The sequence below is a fragment of the Cololabis saira genome, chromosome 1 (genome assembly GCF_033807715.1).
Source record: "Cololabis saira isolate AMF1-May2022 chromosome 1, fColSai1.1, whole genome shotgun sequence".
In the NCBI taxonomy this organism is placed as follows: Eukaryota; Metazoa; Chordata; class Actinopteri; order Beloniformes; family Belonidae; genus Cololabis; species Cololabis saira.
In genome coordinates this window covers 4,481,126-4,502,467 of record NC_084587.1, presented here as the reverse complement: position 1 = coordinate 4,502,467, position 21,342 = coordinate 4,481,126, and the positions used below count along the sequence as shown (strand labels likewise).

The following is a 21,342-nucleotide window of genomic DNA, read 5'->3' as shown; positions in this document are numbered from 1 at the left end:
TTATTTTAGTTTTTTATTTACTTAGTTGTTGTTTTTTAAATTTTAAATTTATGTTATTTGTGAATTTATTTCTTGGAAAAAGGGGCAGATTAGATAAGATTCTTCTTCTTTCTGCTCCCTTTTCATTCACAATTTATGAACATTTGTGTTTGTATTTGTATTGAATTGTTTGTTTTATTTTTTGAATGAAATAAAGAATAAAATGAAATGAAATGAATGAAATATTCCTCCCTCCTCTGCTTCCTGTTGTTGTTTCCTGCAGGAGCAATGACGACTAAGATGAGTTGGAGGATACCAGTGTTCCCTTTACACCTCTGTTTTCCCCGGTCCAGCACCCCCACCTGACACCGTTCCTCCCAGTGTCATCTCACACCCCAACAACACCCCAACAACACCTCGGTCCCCGACGCCGGGAGACTCAGCGTTACCTTGATCTGAGAGTGTCCAGGCAGGAGGGAAGGTACTTGTCAAACAGGATGTTCAGGTTGGCCTTCTCAGACTTAATCTCTCTGGTCTCGATCCAACTGGACACCTGTGGGTTCCAGCCGAGATCTGCTGGGTTGATGTACAGAATCCCTGAAAAAAGGGAGAGGCACGTGGGACTTTGTCACCTCATTTAACTGAAATATATACAGACGTATACAGACTTCTGTGGACTAAAACTTCAGTTAACATTTCCCCTGGGAAAAACTTTGTTCTTTTCAGACATACTTTGTCTACGGAAGAGTATTAGGGCCAGGTAGGAGAAAAAATATTTGAGAGGGGAAGATTTTTTTTTATTGTGCACTTCGAGAAAAAAGTCGAATAATCGAGAAAAAAGTCGAAATGTCGAGAAAAAAAGTTGAAATGTCGAGATTAATGTTGAAGTACAATTTCGAGAAAAAAGTCGAAATGTCGAGAATAATGTTGAAATACAATTTCAAGAATAAAGTCAAAATTTCACCTTTTTTCTCGACATTTCGACTTTTTTCTCCTCAACATTTCGACTTTTTTCTCGAAATTGTGCTTCAACATTAATCTCGACATTTCGACTTTTTTCTCATCATTTCGACTTTTTTCTCAACATTTCGACTTTTTTCTCGAAATTGTATTTCAACATTAATCTCGACATTTCGACTTTTTTCTCAACATTTCGACTTTTTTCTCGAAGTGCACAATAAAAAAAAATCTTCCCCTCTCAAATATTTTTTCTCCTGCATGGCCCTAATACTCCATACTTTGTCTGATATCATTAAACAGAAAAAAAGAAAAGAAAGGAGATGAAGGAATAGACAAACTTCTGTACCTGCTCTGGATACGGTGGCAGGAGTAGCAGTGCGAAGGTGACTAATCTCAAACACCAGCCGCATCGTTTTGTTCAGGGGGATCCGCTCATTACTGGCCAGAGTCAGCACCTAACGCAAGGACAGAACCTTTTAACCCGGCATGTATGCAAACAGAACGTGTTCCTTTTGTTCTGTGTATTTACATTTTTATATCACCTGTTGCTCAGCTCTTTTCACTATACTTAACATTAAACACTTCAGTTATTCTTACATCCACTGTTTTCCACTGTCTCCATCAGTGTTGAGCCCACTATGACTGCGTTAACATGCAGTCAATAAACCTATTAAAACCCGAATATTGGCAATAACCCGAATTTGCACGGCCATGTAAACACCAATAACCCCTTGGAATAACCCGAATTTGCTCGTATTCCGGTTTTTAAAAACCTGAATATGACCCCAGGGTTACTCCTTTTAAAACCCGAATATTCGGTCATGTAAACGCCAAACGGAATATCCCCATCAAACGGAACAGGAATTTGTTTTCTGCGCATGCTCTGTTCACAAGGAATCCTGGTCTTTTGAGTCCAAGAAGTTCTTATAAACACGGAGAAACCAAGACCAGGAGGAGACTAATCACTTCATAAATGTAATGAAGGATATGAATATTTTGGCATTTGTAGACGGTAGAAAGTGCCGGGATAGTGAGATTTAAAAGAAGGTGAGCGAAAAGTTGCGCAAAGCAACATTTGTTTTGAATTTGGATACAGGAAGAAGAAGCGGAAATGACGGTAATTGCATCATCACGTTTTCCGCGCGTCGCTGGTTTGATCCAGATATCCCGAATGATTAATTACCATGTAAACAGGGTTTGCTCACGCATGTAAAGGGAATATTCTGAATGTTTCAATAACCGGAATATTAGCAATAACCCAAATTTTGACTGCATGTAAACGTAGTGTATGTCTTCTTTTCCCACAATAAAAGACTATATCAAATGACTTCCACACACCTTGTTGTCATCCATGACTGTGTTGAGTGACTCGATCCACATAGGGTCAATGTCTCCATCCAGAACAATCCACTTAGGCCCACTGTGGCTGATGTTGGCCAGTTCACGCATTATACACGAGAACAGACCTACAAGAAGATGAGTTGGTTCTTTCTGTTGCATGTTTGAGATACATCATTAAATACATTGTGCCCATCAAATGTTGTTAGTAATCACCATCTTTCCACTCTCTGGTGGCTGGGTTGATGATTCCAAAGAGCTCATCATTGGTCACAGCCTTGGGATTGAGGTCGGCCCACACGGGCCGGCGCTTCATGTTCTGATAGGTTTTCTGGAGAGACCTCATCACCTGACTCTTCCCCGTGCCTGCGTTCCCGATGACAAACACCGAGTGACGTACGGCCAGCAGTTCCTCCATCTGTACTACCTAACGCACACACACACACACACACACACACACACACACAAGAGAAAAGATCTGTATTATTTCTTTGTGAATCACAGTTTCTTTCACACAGAATAGCATATCAAAACACTGTAGTGCCCATGCTACTGCATTTCATCTTTAGCATTCTGGTGTCAAATTACTAGAGAGAGTAATTTGATGCAGCACAGCAGCTCAGACCACAAAAAACAATACAGGACCGTCTCAGAAAATTAGAATATTGTGATAAAGTTCTTTATTTTCTATAATGCAACTAAAAAAACAAAAAGGTCATACATTCTGGATTCATTACAAATCAACTGAAATATTGCAAGCCTTTTATTATTGTAATATTGCTGATTATGGCTTACAGTTTAAGATTAAGATTCCCAGAATATTCAAATTTTCTGAGATAGGATATTTGAGTTTTCTTAAGCTGTAAGCCATGATCAGCAATATTACAATAATAAAAGGCTTGCAATATTTCAGTTGATTTGTAATGAATCCAGAAAATCACAATATTCTAATTTTCTGACACAGTCCTGTAAATGACAGAGGCGAAAGCTATTTTTAAAATGAAATATTTTCTTCGTTCTAAAAGGCACAGACTGACTGACGTGTGCTGATTCATAAACGCAGACTCACACCTGGAATGTATCATGGCTATGCTGGTCCACAGTGCAGAATGTTATACAGTTACAGGGTAAAGGCAGAACAAATCTGCACATGCCTCAGTCTTGCTTTGCAAAGTGGAACAGTCCTGTGTTCACATTTCTATAAAACTGCGACAAAAGTTATACTGTATTGAAAACTGCATCATGTCCCGTGGACTCATGCCTTTACAAAGCAAGCTTAAGAGTAATTTCACACGTAGTTATGGACTTTTATTGGTAAATACCACATTTTCGATATGTGGACAAACTTGGAAATGTTCTTGTGAAGCTGGGCTGATACTGTTGGTGGTACAAAACAGTAACACCCAGATAAATATTTCAGGTTGGTGTATTGAGATTAGTATACAGTACATTTGTACATAAACAAGCATCTAGAACTGAGAGAGCAGAAGCATTTGCAAAGCATTGTGGCTTTCTAAACTTTTGAGTCAGTGGGGAAAATGTCTAATAATTATTAAGGCTGGAGCTTTTGTTATAATCAAAAGAGGAAAGGCTTCTTTGTATCATTTCTTTTTCTGTCTACATTTTGAATATGTTGTGGAAAAACGTATCTAATACTCTAGAATATGTTCCTTGCCACTTGGAGAATTTCCAGACTGAAACTGAGTTTTTCCATCACAGTAAACATGCACTCCTCAGGAGTGTTTGTGATGTTCACCCTCAACAACAATGACTTCTGTAAAAAATAAATGATGGGATATGAATGAAATGAGTGAACTGTTACATTTTCATTTAGCATACTGTCTTCACATCTGAGAGTTCTGGGGTGGGGAGGTTCAAATTCAAAGTTTACGCACTCCAAAATGTTCCCCAACCTGCCGTGTAACATTGTCAAAGACTGATTTCAAAGAGTCTAAAAAGGAGAAAAAGGCTAGAAAGAGAGATCTGCTGCCCACGCATGCTCAAACATGCAGATGGCTTAACCGATCAATGTGATCGACCAGATTTCTGGTTGCTTTGAGAGACAGCTTCACACTCTCAAAGGCCCCACCCGATAACCGCTTTGATCCGGGATCACGCCCCCCCCAAACCCCAACCCCACCCCAGCCTTTGCCCTCATTGAGTGCGTTTACATTGAGTCAATAACCCTTTTAAAATCCGAATATTGGCAATAACCTGAATTTGCACGGGCATGTAAACACCAATAACCCCTTTGAATAACCCGAATTTGCTCATATTCGGGTTTTTAAAAACCTGCATATGACCCCTGGGTTACTCCTTTTAAAACCTGAATATTTGGGCATGTAAACGCCAAACGGAATATCCCGATTTTCATATTCGGATTTTTAGGAACCCTCTTGCTGTGAGGCCACAGCGCTGATCACAACAGCTATGTGCTATCCTAACAGTTATCAGAATGTAAAAAAACAAACACAGCACACAAGCATGAAAACTATAGGGACTGTTGTACCTTGAGTACAAAATTGTCCTCCGCCTGTAACTTCAGGTCCAGAACCGCCTGCTTCACATGCTTCTCGAAGTCCGGGTCTCTCTTCCTGGGGATGTCCAGGGAGGGGAATAGGTCCCCTATCAGGCCCATGAACACGGGCACGTCGTCTGTCACAATCTTTGGAATGTTGAAGTCTCTCAGCGCTCGCATGAGTACTTGGTCCTCGGCTCGTTCTGGGTCTCCTCTTTTCAGAGATCCTGCCACGACCAGCACAGATTTGATGGCTCTGAGGCCCCAGTCATAGTGATCCTGCAGGAAAAGGCCAAAGGAAGTGTAAGGAGGGGAAAAATGGGTCTCTTCATCGCAAATTTCACTTACTGATATCAGAAATACCACAAGTTAACCAGATGTCACCAGCTAAATTGGTGAGCTTACATTATGAAATCTCTGCTTTATACTCAAACATTACCTCCACATCAGTATGAAGTCAATAATACAAACCGCATTCCGTGTGCAGTATATGCGGTTATGCGGTTTTAAAACCCCAATGATGGGCCTGATTGCTACCACCTGACAAGACAGGTAGTAGCTCAATGAGGGGTAGGAACTGTCGTGGTCTTGAATCTGTCTGCTTTAATTCTTCTCTGGTATTGTCTTTATAATCTCTATTAAGTGCATTTTTCTGAACTCATGTTGTGATTTATGTTGTGCCGCGCCCATGTGCTTATGTGAACTCTGGACTAAGGTCTGATCCCAGAGCGCTGCGCTCTGGACTCTCTCCCTGTCTTAACTCCTTTCTTTTTTCTCCGAGCCCTGTCCTCCATTCAGGACGACCGCTCCGGGAGCAAAAACCCGCCAGGAGCTCCAGCCTTGGACTGCGAGGCCCTTCCGCAGCCCGGCGACACAACACGGGACGAGCCGATGTTCCGAAGGGAGGAACCGGCCCCCGTGCGCAGCGAGGTGGCGTGTTGAGGCCGCAGGACCAGTGAGAGCCGGCGTGAGGTTGCTCCAGCCACTGTTCACTTTTTCTGTGAAGTTAGGAGCAGGAGAGAGACTGAGCGGCCGCAGAAACTGAGGATCCCTGCCAGGAAACTCCTGCAGGACCGCGCCCGTAGGCGACGGAGCCTGCAGCTTCAGATCCGGACTCCCGAGGACGCGTGAGCTGCGTCCTGGGCGATCAGTCACTTAGAACGTTGTAGACCTGAATTTATGCTTAATGAAATTACTGTGTGCATATTACGGTTATTTGTTCATTTGGTTGCGCCGTTTCGCCGGTTGATCACGGTTTAAAACACCGGGATCACCATCCGGTCTAAATTGCACGTGGCGAGGGCGCGTCCATCTTTAAAATACCACAGAGTCCTGCCGTCTTTGAACACCGCAGCCATCTTTGTGCAGCCACAATGTTTTAAACCGTAGATGTTCGTTGATATCATGTTTATTATTGCATTTGATTTCTTTTACATCCCATGCATTTAAGTTTCATTTAATTTCTATTGATGTTTTCTGGTTAATTAATGGTTTTACAATAATGTAGTGCGCCATCAGGATTTATTTGGGTATTTATTTACATCTGCTTTGATACCCGTATGTAAATAAATTCTGATTGAATTTTAATGAGTGGTTGTTGTTTCATGCAATTTTGGTCACAACTGATTGTTTGACAGAGCCAGTGTTCGAATCTCACCCTTCAATTACTGTATACTAGGCATAAACCTTAATTTCTGAGACTGATTTTCTGCTGTTAAAAGTTATCATTTCCCTGGATTAAGGCCCAGGGTGGTTCCCCGTATGAGAATTATTATCATTTTGATAATTCAATTTGATAAATAGTCGACTTTATTCATTATTAATAATTATTAATAAAATTATTAATAACCTTCGATAACTGGACAGCCAAGCTAACCTGTGTGGCACAACATTTATATTCTCACTCATGTACACTCTTTTTTGTTGTGCTAAGCCTTGTGCTCATGTTTCCTCTTCAGTTCTCTTTGGGCCTTAAAACATGTTGTTTTTTGTGTGTTTTCCTTTTTTAGGCAAGGCAAGGCAAGTTTATTTATATAGCACAATTCAACACTTGTAAAACAGGACTATACTAAGAGGAATTAAAGAATAATGAACTCCTTGAAGCTACTTATTAATATGCTTGTAATATTCCACTCAGCCGTGCTGCAACGTTACAAAACGAGCTCACGTGGGGTCATTCTATTACCAAACACCTCAATTATAAAAAGAACTGTGAGTCAGCTGTTAAAGTTTGAAATAAAGATGGACCGGACTTTTTCCAGCCTCATTATCGTTGAAGAAAGCGGTCGGTACCTGTTTGGACAACAACTCCTTGCACAGCGTGTAGAGGGTGATGAACTTCCGCGCGAGGATCCGGGCGCTGAGGAAACCTTCGGCCACCAGCATAATTTCACAGATCAGCTCAAAATCAGGCACCACCATGGCACAAGGTCTGCGGACACAGACAGAGAAGTGATTACAGGTCATAGTCATATCCAACTTTTATTTTAACTATATATCACATTATAGAAGGAATGCAATGGAGAAGCAATGCAGAAATGGAGAGCAGGAAATGAAACAAAGTAATAACATAAATCTGTTTAAAAAGAAATACAAAAAATGATTTATAAACAGGTATATGGAAGAGGAAATGGGTTAACGAGGAGGGTGAGAAACAAATAAAATAGGGAAAAATGGTATATTATACTTGCTTAAGATATGTTTAGATATTTATGTAGTATATATTATCTGTTGAGAGGGATAGTTAAAATTATGTAATATATGTTATATATTTATTGGGTATGTAGCACATATATGTAGTTTATATAGTGTATATTTATATAGATGTATATAAAAGTTGTATTTTCTAGATATTGATATAATATTTATGTAATATTTATATTGTCTATATACTTATATGGATAATTATGTAATAATAGGCATGTTTACGGAGTATTTATATAGATTATATTTATATGGATATTGTGTAGATATAATAATAGCAATAATGTAAATCCATAGTGTTATAAAGGGGTAGGAACTAGGAAAAAGTGTACACTTCTTCCTACTCCTTTTTTTCGAACATATGTGAATATGAAGATGTAAATGTTTATCTTTTTATTATTATTTTTACTTTCATTTTATATACATGTTCGAAATAAAAATTCATTAATTCAAATTCATTCATATATAGATTAAATGAAGGCTTTTGTATGTAGTCACATGTAGGCCTCAGTCAAAATACAACGTAAAAGCAGAAAAAAATTAATAGTAGCTATGAATGCCATTGAAAACACAGTTTACTAGTTTAAACACAGAAGAAACTGTTTGTTAGCTTGTTTTAATTATTTCATTTACACATTTTAGTTCATTTGAGCTTATAAAAGAAGCAAAGACACAGAGCAGCCTTTAACCCAAGCACTGCACGCTCTTGTGGAATGAAACCTCTTTCTGTTTTTAATGGGCCTACTTTATAATGGCACACAGCGTTTATACTTTGTTTTGTTCAGCTCTACACATTCTTTACAGGACTTTTTATATTCTGTGTATAGTGGTTTTTACTTTTTCAGTTGAGGTGAGCAAGGTGATTCTCTTATATCACACTAAATTGTCAAACTTGCACATTCTTTTATCCATTTCCCTGTTTACTTCTCCTGCTGAGGGAATAAAATAAAATTACCTGAACAGAGCCTTGAGGTTCTCCGGAAGTTCGGTCCTGCCAGCGTAGCCTGGATTCATCGTGATGAAGATGCCCACAGTGGGACAAAGATTCACCTCTTCTCCCATGAAGTTAAACCTCTTCTTCTTATAGCGGATAGCATCTTGAATGCTTTTGACCTACAAGTTCAAATAAACTTTGTAGATTGCAAAAAACTCCTTATGACACAAATTAATAAAACTTTTGTTAAAATAAACTGCTAAAATTAAAAAGAAGAGGAATAAGAAGAAGAGTTTATTTGGCTGTATCTTATCTTATTATATTTGGCTTTTATTTGACACAGATGCAAAAGAAGCCATAACCACTTTATCAGTCTGGATCTTTGTTCTTTCATTTTCTTCAGCCACTTCTTCAGTCTGCGGGCGCTACCTGCATGCAAGGACTTCTCCTGCCATGATGGTTCCTCCTCCTCCTTCTCATCTTCTGCCTCACACACTCCCTAATCCCCAGCCTCCCTCCACTTGTTTAGTGTATAGTGTCAGTGCTGGACTCCATGCATGATAAGGGGTTTTCCTGTCCTGACATCAGTGGCTTCAGCCTCCTCCTGTGGTCAGCGGGGTACATGATTACTGGCAGGGCGTCCGTGTTGACGGTTCGGCACTTGACTGTGGCCAACCCCTTTGCAGCGTCTTCATAACTGCCATGTGCTTTAGGGATCCCACGGTGTTTGTCGTAGGGTTCGTGTGTCCAGTGATATCATCAGAGGACATTCACTAGATTTTATACAACTCCATTTAAAAGTTTTATGTAACTTTCTTCATTAGAAAAACAAAGTTCACCCTTTTTAATAAAGCTGCAGTAGCCTTGTGGGAAACTAAATACATCCCATGTGCGTTAAATGCTTGTTTCTGCTGCTCTTGCTGTGAAGTTTTTCTCCTGATATGTGAGCACCAGAGATTGATGACATGTTCTAGTTCTCACCTGTACAGCCACCACAGAAAGCACCTCCACCGAGATCCTGTTGAACTCGTCGAAGCAGCCCCACGCTCCCGTCTGGACCAGGCCTTTGTAGATGTTCCCGCAGGACTGGGACACACAGAGAAACGGATCAGACTGACACACTGGAACAGTTGGTCGCTCTCAGTCCAATAGTTGAAAATATTGACGTTTATGGGATGGCTGAAAAGAGGAATTGTTTAGAGACGTAGGGAAATAATTAGCTCTTGTACTTTCCTGTGATGTGAAACTTTCAAATAACTTTCAAATCTTCATAAAATTCTTGAGATATTTTGCTCTGTGTGTTCTTACCAAGTTTTTTTAAGACAGCTTTAAAATAAACAACCCAGAGAAAATGACTTCAACACCAAAGCTGCTAGTGTAAAAGAAGACTCATGTTTATCTACTGGACATGAATCGCAGTACATTTATTCTATATTCCGATGAGAAAGAATGAGCAGTATTGCAAGGGTTGCTTCCACTGTGGGACGGCTCTCCATGCTGTCACTTCACACACGGCCGTCTCATGTTCCTCAGACTGAAGATATTCAAATATGAAGAGGCTCCTTTCATTAGTATGTTACTGTTCTTCTCATGTCTGAGACACTTTGGCTCATTTCACTCGGATATAAAATCTTAATAGTCAAAGAATCCAGTAATAGCCAGCAGCGCTGTACGCCTCTATAATGTAATGATGCCCCTCCCTGGGGGAGGCAGCAGCAAGCCACATCATAAGATTACGTGCCTCCCAAAACCCCTCTATCTGCAGAGGAGGTGAGTTAGAATTTACCAAGGCTCATAATAATGCAGGGAGAGGCTGGATGCAGGGGGAGCTTTTTGACAAGGTTTGGCAAAAAAAACAACAATCAGGGTCAAATTAATCAGCTCTTCCTTCACGGGAAAAGATAAAAGAAAAAAGATGAAAAGAGAAGGACATAAAGGTGAACTACCAACTTTAACGACATATGCATACCATATCGCTAACAAAAGCAAAGATGAAAAGAAACAGGTGTAATATGCAGTGCTGCGAATGCACATTAGCTATGATTCTTTCTCATTTATCATACTGCATCACATCATGGTCACAGGCTTCCACAACCACTATGAAACCTATAGTCTCTATAAACAAGCAAGCAATAAAAATCATGGACCAAAAACCAATGAAATGGCATCACTGCCACATCTTAAGGAAACAAAACCTCCTAACTTTTGAAAATTGCATTAACCTCAGTATCTTAACATTTTTCTTTAAATGTTTAAATAATCATGTGTCAACACTGTTCTCTGACGTGGCCATTAGGCGTCACAGTTCTGGCAGAGCGACCACACGAGCATCCACTAGTGGTGAATGTCTCCTCCCACAATGCAAGACTTCTTTCTGCCAGTCTGCTCTCTCTGTAAAGGGGGCAAAACTTTGGAACTCTCTACCCACTGAGTTAAAATTAGAGACCAATACAAAAGCTTTTAACAAAGGACTCAAACAGTGGTTAAAATCTTATTAGCAGTGTACACATGAATAGTTCTTAAAGGAGCTGTCTGTAAGAAATGGCCATAACTGGTACTGCAGTCACTTTCAAAATATTGTTGAGCGGCGTGTACCCTCCCCCTCCTCCCCCCGACCAGAGGTTGCCAGGTAGGCTGCAGAATGCAGCAGGAACGTAGGCTGCCATGGCTGCGATAATTAGAGCCGAGCTGGCAACCCGGATGCCGAAACAATACTGACTTGGTGATTGGGAGATAGGTGGAGGGTGGAGCTTCAGAAACAATACTGACTTGGTGATTGGGAGATAGGTGGAGGGTGGAGCTTCAGAAACAATACTGACTTGGTGATTGGGAGATAGGTGGAGGGTGGAGCTTCAGAAACAATACTGACTTGGTGATTGGGAGATAGGTGGAGGGTGGAGCTTCAGAAACAATACTGACTTGGTGATTGGGAGATAGGTGGAGGGTGGAGCTTCAGAAACAATACTGACTTGGTGATTGGGAGATAGGTGGAGGGTGGAGCTTCAGAAACAATACTGACTTGGTGATTGGGAGATAGGTGGAGGGTGGAGCTTCAGAAACAATACTGACTTGGTGATTGGGAGATAGGTGGAGGGTGGAGCTTCAACATAAACATCAGTTGAGGGCTGCAACTCCTCTTTTTAAACTGGAATATCCTGGCTTGAGTGCTGTTGTCAGTGACATAAGTATTTGAAATGAACATGATTTTTAAATGTCTGTTGACATATCGGGGTCATTTTATGATTCGTTTTATTATTGCTCTTACATACAGCTCCTTTAACTTGTTGACTGTTTGCTTTGTTGTCTTTTTATGTTTCTAATTGAAAATTGTTTGTATTTTTTTGATTTCCTTTCCAATTGTTTTGTTGTTTTTTTCATTTATTTATTTTATTTTATTTTTTTCCCATTCTTGTTATCTTAATATTTTATTGCTCTCTATTCTTTTCAAAAGCTGCCTATGGAAAGGGTTGCGAATTAGCACTTGTGCTAAAACACTTAAACAATGCATCTGGTTTGTCCAATGTAATTGCCATGTCCATATCAAATAAACATAAATAAAAAAATAAAAATAAGACATGCCGGTGCTCAAACACACGCTCTTGTTGGCTCACCTTGTAGTCCATCTGCTCGGAGCAGTTGAACACGTACACCATGATGCCGAGAGCTCTCCCCAAGTCTTTGGTGGTCTCCGTTTTCCCCGTGCCTGCCGGCCCTGCTGGAGCTCCACTCATGGTCAGGTGGAGGGACTGAGTCAAGGTGATGTAGCACCTACAGGTGGAGACACACACACACACACACACACACACACACACACACACACACACACACACACACACACACACACACACACACACACACACACACACACACACACACACACACACACACACACACACACACACACACACACACACACACACAGCCGAGCACGTGAGGGAGACAGACGGCCACACAGTATCTTTGGCAGCTTATTACATGACTGCTCACCTCTGTTTATTCACTCATTGAAAATCCTCATAAAAAAATAAGAGCATGAAATATATGTCATTGTTATCCCATTAAAAGTGTTCAATATTTATTATTCACTAAACTTAGGGACTAGATAATAATTGCTTTTTTTCCCCATTTGGTTTATTTAGCATTTATACAAGTTTTCGTATTTAAAAGTATAATGACTTCATAGCAAAACCAGAAAACTTGCAAGGTAAAACTATGTAAATATAAGAAAATTTAGAATTAAATACATTTTATTCTTACTTTTTATTATTTCCATTTTCTTCTTAATTTATTCTTAATTGTATTCGTTTTTTAATTGCATTGAGCTGGAAACTAGGTGAAATATTAACAACATTTTGATTCTTTTGTAAAATTAGTCAAACAGATCATCTGCAGGACTTCAAACTTTAGCTTCATAACAATAAACCCAACAAGTGTGATTCACATCAGATACATTTTTGATGAGAAACTCAAGAATAAAACATAGACATCCCATTTTCAGTAAGATGTCAAATATTTGGCTAAAAAAGCCAAAATTATGAAGTTCCCCTGTTAAAGTGAGTCAGTTGTAAAATATTAAAATGTCAATCATCTTTTCAGGGAGAGTAAAACTGACAGTTTCTTGCCATAGCTCATGTGAAATTAAGGTCTGGGTCTCCATCCAAATGAAGTTTAAAATCTTCCCCATTTAAAGGCTGATATTTTAATATCCGGCTACTTTTCATGCTTCCATTGCACCATTTCCAGTTATTTGATGCAACAATTTTATACTCATACTGATGCTAAAATGTATTACAAACAAGTGAGCAGGAATGGTCAGTAAAAACAGCCTGATCTTGACTGAGTAAAGGCGTAGTAAAGGCCTGAGGAAACGTGACACGATGCCTCCATACCTGTCTGTCAGAGGAGTGATGACCAGTCGTGGCGTGTTGCCCAGGTATTCATAAGAGTAGCGGAACTGGCCGTCACAGATGTTGGCGAAACAATGTCTTTCCTTTTCACCCCAGCGGTGTCTCAACTGGGAGAGCCACAGGAAGGCCTGAGAATTGTCCAACTTGAAAAAAATAAATAAAAAAGGACAAAAGGAAGCATTAAAACAGAGAGCCAAGTCTTGAAGCCCAAAATAAACAATGCTTTTCCTCCCGCTAATTGTTGAAATAACAGATCTTTCCTGAATATCTTGGGTGCATTACTCGCGGGCAATAGCCTTTTAAAAATACCGCGGCAACCACCGTGTCAGCATTGGAATTCAAAAGTTATAGGTTATCTGCAGTACTCGAGTTGTAAAAAAAAAATCAGGGGTGATGGTGGATTTTATCATATGGGGACAGATAATTTGTGCTGATTACAAATAATATAATATGCTGTATTACAAATAATAGCACTGACCAAAACACCTGCAGAAATACTGCAGGAATGACATAGCAGCAGTTAAATGCAGCCTTCTGTAAGCTTTAAATATCCACTGGGCTTACATCAAATACATCAAAACACAACAATAAAAAACAGTTTTCTGAACTTATCAATATGACTCTGTCCTTCACAGGATAAGTAACATGGATCACTGCAAAAACTCAAAATCTTAACAAGAATATTTGTCATATTTCTAGTTAAAATGTCTCATTTTAGTAAAAAAATCTCATTACACTTAAAACAAGACTCATCACTGGAAAAAACAACAATTTTCACCTGTTTCAAGTAGATTTTCACTTAAAATAAGTAGAAAAATCTGCCAGTGGAACAAGATTTTTTTGCTTGTAATGAGAAGATAAATCTTGTCCCACTGGCAGATTTTCCTACTTATTTCAAGTGAAAATTTACTTGAAACAAGTGAAAATTGTCAAATAAGTTTTCTGGTGTTATTTTTCTGGTGATGACTCTAAGGGCCCGATTTACTAAAGGTTTGCGTGTGTAAAAACCTGTGCAAACTTGACAGCACCCGCAAACCAATGTGGGAGCTGATCTACTAACAGCGTGCAAAGACGACTGCGTCTCTGAAATGCGCAAAATAGCACACGCAATCCATTTAGTACTTTTGCCCTGATGAATAATCAATATGGGGCGTACCCGGCAGAAATCCTAAATACTGGGAGGGGAAGATGCAAATTGCTCCATTTACCACGCGCAATGAGATTTACCAAGCCTGAAAGTAATTGCGCGTATTGTGATTGCGTCTGTATTTAATACATTCGAAAGGAAGGTGCTAATCTGCTGCTGCTGTTATTGTGGCAAGGAGGCGACATCCAAAATCAAAGAATACGCAGAGAGAGAGTCTTTATTCTGCTGAATGCTATTTTAAAAATGGTTGCACAAGTTTTATTAAAGGCCACTTTTTCTTTACTTCTTTGCCTTATATCTTGCCACCTTCTTTTATTGTGCCCCCCTCCACTCGCCCACAAGCAGGCCAAGCCTTTGTGCCAAACTTATTTTATTGATTACTTATCTTATTGAACGTGAAATCATCCTTCGTAAATTACATTTAATTAAAACCTGTGCTTATTAATCACAAAACACAGGTTAAACATCATGACCAAATCCGCTCCGACCCGCTGTGTCAGGATCAGCGCAGAGACTGCAGCTTCGCCTGAATTATGGTTCTGCGTTAAATCGACGGCCATATGATGGTCCCGTCTGTCACACATTTACTGTCAGTGTTTGCTATATAATATATAATATTTGCAATATACTGTGGACATCTGAATAAAAACTTAACTCATAAATAGATTGAATCAAAGCGCTCTCCAGCTCTGTGTCTGATTGTCTTTTTCTCCTCAGATCAAGCCGATCACCGCGGGCTCACGCAAACCCGACCAATTAAATATTAAAATCAAATTCGGTCCTGTGGCCCGTTTTTCTATTTCGTATTTTTGATCTGTGCCTAAAATTGAAATATGAAAAACCAGACGTTTTTCCGTTTTTTGTCTTACCAACTGCATTTATTCTATCGCAGGTTTTCTCTGATATTGCGTTTCTTTTGGTAATGTTTAAATTTCTTTGCTGTAGTTCATGAATGTGTTTATTTGCCTCTTCCACTAATATCTCTAACTCCAACTCGTCAAATTTCATTTTGCGCTTGTGACTTGTGACTGTGCATTCCATCCAGACTCTCCATGGCGCAGATTGCGCTCGCAAACCTTAAGACACGCAACACCTCATTTAAATACTGCTGTTTGCACCTGTTATCAATTGCGCACGCAATCTTAGTTGATCACCCGCAAACCACACGCAAACAGCACGCGCAAACTTTTTCAGTGCACACGCAATTTAGTACTCTTTATTTAGGATCTTAGTAAATCGGGCCCTAAATGTTGAAATAGCAGTAAAACCACATTCATTGATGAAATGACATAAGGGATGGAAAGGCGGGATGGCAGTTTTACAGGGGGGATGATTTGGACCGTTTTTATTTCAGGGGGGATGCCATCCCCCTCATCCCCCCTCATACCCCCTCAACTCCAGTACTGGTTATCTGGCAATTTATCCCCAAGCTGTTCTTACTTTCTGCGTGATCATCTTGGCCACCACGTCTCTGGCATGGACATCAATGGTGCAGATGGTCATGATTTTCTGCCTATCTCCCGGCGTCAGCTGACCAATCAGCATGGAGATAAGGGTGTTGAGCTGAGCCACCTGCTTCTTGTAGTACTCCTTCATGGAATTATCATGGCCTTCTTCAAGACGGGCAAAAGCCATGTTCACGTCAGTCGTCCACCAGATCTGTGTGCAGGTCAATGCCACCTGACCAGGGGATTAGAAACAATGAAAGATAGCAAAGGTAAATTCAGGAAATCAACTAGATTTGACCTTTCACCATTTATGCATTTAAGATGACTCAGATAGTTTAGTCAGATATTTTGTCATGAGACATAAGACTGTCTGAATGTTAAAAGACTGTAACTGAGCCATATCGCCACAATCTTCTCATTAATTCCCAAAGAAGTTTATCTGTACATGTAAGGGAATGTTGTTCTAGATCCTATCACTTCTGAGGTCTCTCAAGGATCTATATTGGATCAAATGCTATTCTTACTTTATATGTTGTTCCACTCTAATTGTCTATTTAGTTACCACAGGATTTCTTATGTAAGTCACTATAAAACCTGGAGGAAGTGCAATGTTTTTAATCATAACGAATAAAATAATAACCTGAATTCAACTGTTAGGAAAATCTGATCCATTCAGTGATTCTGCTGCCACTCTTGGACCCTTGGCTCCATCTAATGCTCTTTTACATTGGACAAGCATACAGGACTGTCTCAGAAAATTAGAATATTGTGATTTTCTATAATGCAATTACAAAAACAAAAATGTCTTACATTCTGGATTCATTACAAATCAACTGAAATATTGCAAGCCTTTTTATTATTTTAATATTGCTGATCATCATCTTCCCTCATTGTGCCAAAGGATGTTCATTAGTAATTCTGGCACTTGTTGTATATATTAGGGGGCATCTGTTTGAACTGTCCAAAGCCTAAGCTCAGCCCAGGATAATATCCAAAAGTCCATGTGAGACCAAAACTGAGAGAAAGGAGGAGGAAGTCTAAACTATTTCTACCTCAATCATCATGTGGAATGAAAGATCATTGGTAAATAAAATGGACAAGTATGGAGCACTGACAGGACACAACAGGAATCTCATATGTTGACCATAGAAGGTGACCTTCAGTCAGCACCAAGAAGATTCTGGCAAACCATCAGGTGTCTTTCCCAGCACTTGGTACGGCAGGGTTGAGGTGCTGTTGACCTCAACAAAGTATATTTTTAGGTAGCAGAACAACTACTTTAAGGCTCTTCTGAATCCCACCAACGTGTCCTCCAGAGAGGATGCTGAGCCTGTGGACTGATGGAGTCGCCCATAACGTCTGACTCTGGGGCGGATACGCCCCAGCTTGAGCTCAGCTGTGGGGCTGCCTTGCTCAAAACACCTCTTCAATATCACATGGACAACGGGAGCAGACTCATTTTCATTCATTCCGTGCTCTAGTTTTGGAGGATGAAAACTCAAATATCCTATCTCAAAAAATTTGAATATTCTGGGAATCTTAATCTTAAACTGTAAGCCATAATCAGCAATATTAAAATAATAAAAGGCTTGCAATATTTCAGTTGATTTGTAATGAATCCAGAATGTATGACATTTTTGTTTTTTTTAATTGCATTACAGAAAATAAAGAACTTTATCACAATATTCAAATTTTCCGAGACAGTCCTGTATGTATGGTTGCTTGGCATAAAAATGTAACTTTTGAGCTGGTATCCAGACCTGAGTCAGTAATTTAAGGGCCACAAAAAGTGCCAAATACTTAAATTCATGGAATAGTTAATGGAGGCTAAGCATCTTATTATTACAGACAAATGTCCATATTTGCTGTCATGCACTTTAATCATCATTTTGTTAAAAATACTTTATAACATGCACACTGGAGTTTGGTTCAGGTCATCAGTTGTTACATGACTAACAGGTAAAAAGAGAAAAAAGAGTTCAATCTGCACACACACCCCACTGAGCCTATTTACCTGAGCTGGATAGTCAAACAGCCACTGCTCTCTGGGTTTATCCTCGTAAGCGACTACTGCCTCCGTCATGTAGTGGCGAACAGTGGAGCGCATGGTTTCCATCACCCGGTTCAACCACACCTCCACCTTAGAGAGAAAATACAAAACAGTTGGGTCCCTGAATACAGAAGTAGAAAAAGACTGCAAAGTCTGTCACATGAGCACCGGTGGGCTCTCTTATCAGTGGATCCTAATGAGGTCATTAATAAGCATTCAAGTGGAAGTGGAGTCAGGCACATAGTATAGGATGTAATGGAAAATTAATGGATTTATGGGCTTTGATATGCAAAACCCCGGGGGGGAAAGACTGTTTCAACTGTCTCTTTTAGTGTCTGATGTGATATTTATATCTAATATCTATATATTTTCTTTGCTCTTTCCTTTACAGAAAAAGGCAGGTACAGGACTGTCTCAGAAAATTAGAATATTGTGATAAAGTTCTTTATTTTCTGTAATGCAATTAAAAAAACTAAAATGTCATACATTCTGGATTCATTACAAATCAACTGAAATATTGCAAGCCTTTTAATATTTTAATATTGCCGATTATGGTTTACAGTTTAAGATTAAGTTTCCCAGAATATTCAAATTTTTTGAGATAGGATATTTGAGTTTTCTTAAGCTGTAAGCCATGATCAGCAATATTAAAATAATAAAAGGCTTGCAATATTTCAGTTGATTTGTAATAATCCAGAATGTATGACATTTTTGTAATTGCATTACAGAAAATCACAATATTCTAATTTTCCGAGACAGTCCTGTACATGATTTTTGTTAATTTATTCCATTTATCCAGAGACAGCTCTAGCGTCACTGTCGGCAGCCTAATGAAGACAAGGACAATAAAAATGCCTTTAGCATTTAGCTAAATGGAGAAGTTATGGTACCACAATGTCAGAGAGATATGGATAAAAGAAGATGGGTGTATTTTACCTGTCCGGTGCAGTCACAGGGCTGATTAAAGGGGACGTACTCTTCCTCTTTGCTGTACATGCCAAGAGAAATCTTAGAAGGATTCCCATCTTCATCTTCTTTGAATTTCAGCTTAGCCATGTTGTCAAACAGCTTAGACAGATGCTTCTGGACCTGAGAAAACACACAAATGTGCTCAAATCATGTGTTTTGTTGTTTTTTTTGTAATTTGCAAACATATTGGTACTACTTCAGTGCTGTGTCTGAGAGCAGCAACAGAAGGGCAGCAACCATGTCCTGCTATGCGACTCTTAACTTCTTTTCAGAAAAGTCAATTGGCAAGTTATTAACAGTTTTTCTCTGAGATGGAAACAGAAGACAGTGTTGCATGAAAGAGTTGGCTGTAACCCGCAAACCTGTGAGCAACACTGCCCCTGTGAGGGCATCTAAGGTACTACATTAAGAGTAAAAAGTAGAAGACAGGTTTTCTGGTGTCAGTAATAGGGTTGCCACCCGTCCCGTAAAATACGGAATTGTCCTTTATTTGAGAAAAAAATGTTGCGTCCCGTATTGAACTAATACGGGACGCGATTTGTCCCGTATTTTCATTAACGCCCCATACATACGTCTGTCACACACAGATCAACACTAAATGTATCAATAATGAACAAAATAAAACACAGGAAACATTAAGGCCAGCAAAATCTTTGTGGCGGGACAACAGGACCTGCTGCGTCTGTGCCCATATCTTTATATCTTATTATTATTATTATTATTATTATTATTATTATTATTATTATTATATATGTGTGTGTACCAGACAGTGGGGAGAACTCGGACTTCCCCTCCAGGTAAGGCTTGGGAATTGGGAATTAAAAGTTGCGTTCCCACGGACATATATTATGCTCTTATTTATTGATGTCATAATATACAGGTGAAGGTTGGAAAATTTGAATATATTGCAAAACGTCATTCGTAGTAAATTTAACTAAAGGTGAAACAAATATATTATTTCCCCACTACATTCAAAGTGAAATATTTCAAGCCTTTATTTGTTATGATTTTGGTGATTATGGCTCACAGTTTATGAAAACCCCAAATAAAAAATAAGTTAGAGAATATTTTATGAAATCAATAAACAATTCCATCATCAAAATTATAACAAATAAAGGTTTAACATATCTTGCTTTGCATGTAATAAAACTAGGTAATATATTAGTTTCACCTTTTAAGTTGAATTATTGAAATAAATTAACTTTTACACCATATTCTAGTTGAATTATTGAAATAAATTTACTTTTACACCATATTCTAGTTGAATTATTGAAATAAATTAACTTTTACACCATATTCTTCACCTGTAGCTATATTATACATCTTGGCTACATAGCATAGGAGGATATTTCAGTTACTAGTATGGTTGGCTGTCTATACAGTCATGCAAGTTCAATGCTATTAAAGCACTTTAAACTTTAAATCAAAGCATTTAGTTTTTTCATATAAAATAAACACATTTTTATGCAGTTTAGAGGTTTTGGGGCTTTTTTTGGCTCCTGTGCTGCTGAAATCAGGGCGTCCCTTATTTCTATTTCTGAAAGGTGGCAACCCTAGTCAGTAATTAAATGAAATTTGCTATTCAGACAAAGATGAATAAAGCCACCTGGTGTGGGTTGGTTCCATTTGAAAGGATGTCCAAAAGATCAGCTGAAGAAATGAAGTAAAATCGAGGAAAGGCCAGACGCTTGGTGTCCAAGTATTCTGCTAAAGCCTTTTCACAGAGAGAAAGCCTGTAAAAAAAGTAGTCGCAGAGTCAGTGTTTGCACACATCCATGCATAAGAAGTGCTAATCCTAAACAAAAGTGCATGTTATCACTGGCTTGAGAGGAAACCCCATGAACTCTCACCTGCCCTGGATGTCCTCCAGTTTGACAAACAGGCCTGGTTTATTGGTGGCTTCCACTACGTTGGGCGTCTGATGCATGATGTTTGCCAGTTCTTTGAAATCATTATCAATGCCCTCGAAGCGTTGGGTGTCCTGTAAAATATTGCAAAAAGGGGTCAATGGGTTTTAAGTTGCTGCAAGTGATTCAGGAATATTATAGTAAGCATTTTGGGTGAGCAGCTTTAATATCATGAGAGGAAGTTGGGAACTCTCAATCAATCAACTTTATTGTCACATCATATTACTCAGTAACATGGGTAAAAAACTTGTTTGTGCAGGCTCATCATCATTTGCAGTTTAAAAGATAGACATACAAACAAAGTGTATAGTGCATGAATAAAAGCATAAAAACAGTATGTGGAATAAGAGGATAGAAAAACAAATAAATAATCTTGGGCTTCTATATATGATATAAAAAATCTTCAGTTCAGGCTTTCACAAGAACTAGGTCTTGTTCAGTAATCTGTTTGCTGACAGATAAAAACTGTTCAAAAATCTGGT

The 21,342-nt window shown here is 39.1% G+C and overlaps 1 protein-coding gene across 1 annotated transcript in view; it reads right to left on the bottom strand.

Moving 5' to 3' along the window:
• Positions 1–21,342, bottom strand: part of LOC133449893 (dynein axonemal heavy chain 9-like) — a 158,823-nt gene that overhangs the window by 101,341 nt on the left and 36,140 nt on the right. Inside the window, 15 exon segments of the mRNA XM_061728799.1 lie at positions 429–576; positions 1,286–1,394; positions 2,278–2,405; positions 2,494–2,704; positions 4,787–5,074; positions 7,088–7,226; positions 8,454–8,611; positions 9,414–9,518; positions 12,044–12,200; positions 13,322–13,482; positions 15,927–16,166; positions 17,949–18,074; positions 18,921–19,073; positions 20,560–20,686; positions 20,804–20,934. Of these exon segments, the coding sequence (XP_061584783.1) occupies positions 429–576; positions 1,286–1,394; positions 2,278–2,405; positions 2,494–2,704; positions 4,787–5,074; positions 7,088–7,226; positions 8,454–8,611; positions 9,414–9,518; positions 12,044–12,200; positions 13,322–13,482; positions 15,927–16,166; positions 17,949–18,074; positions 18,921–19,073; positions 20,560–20,686; positions 20,804–20,934 (2,381 nt within the window).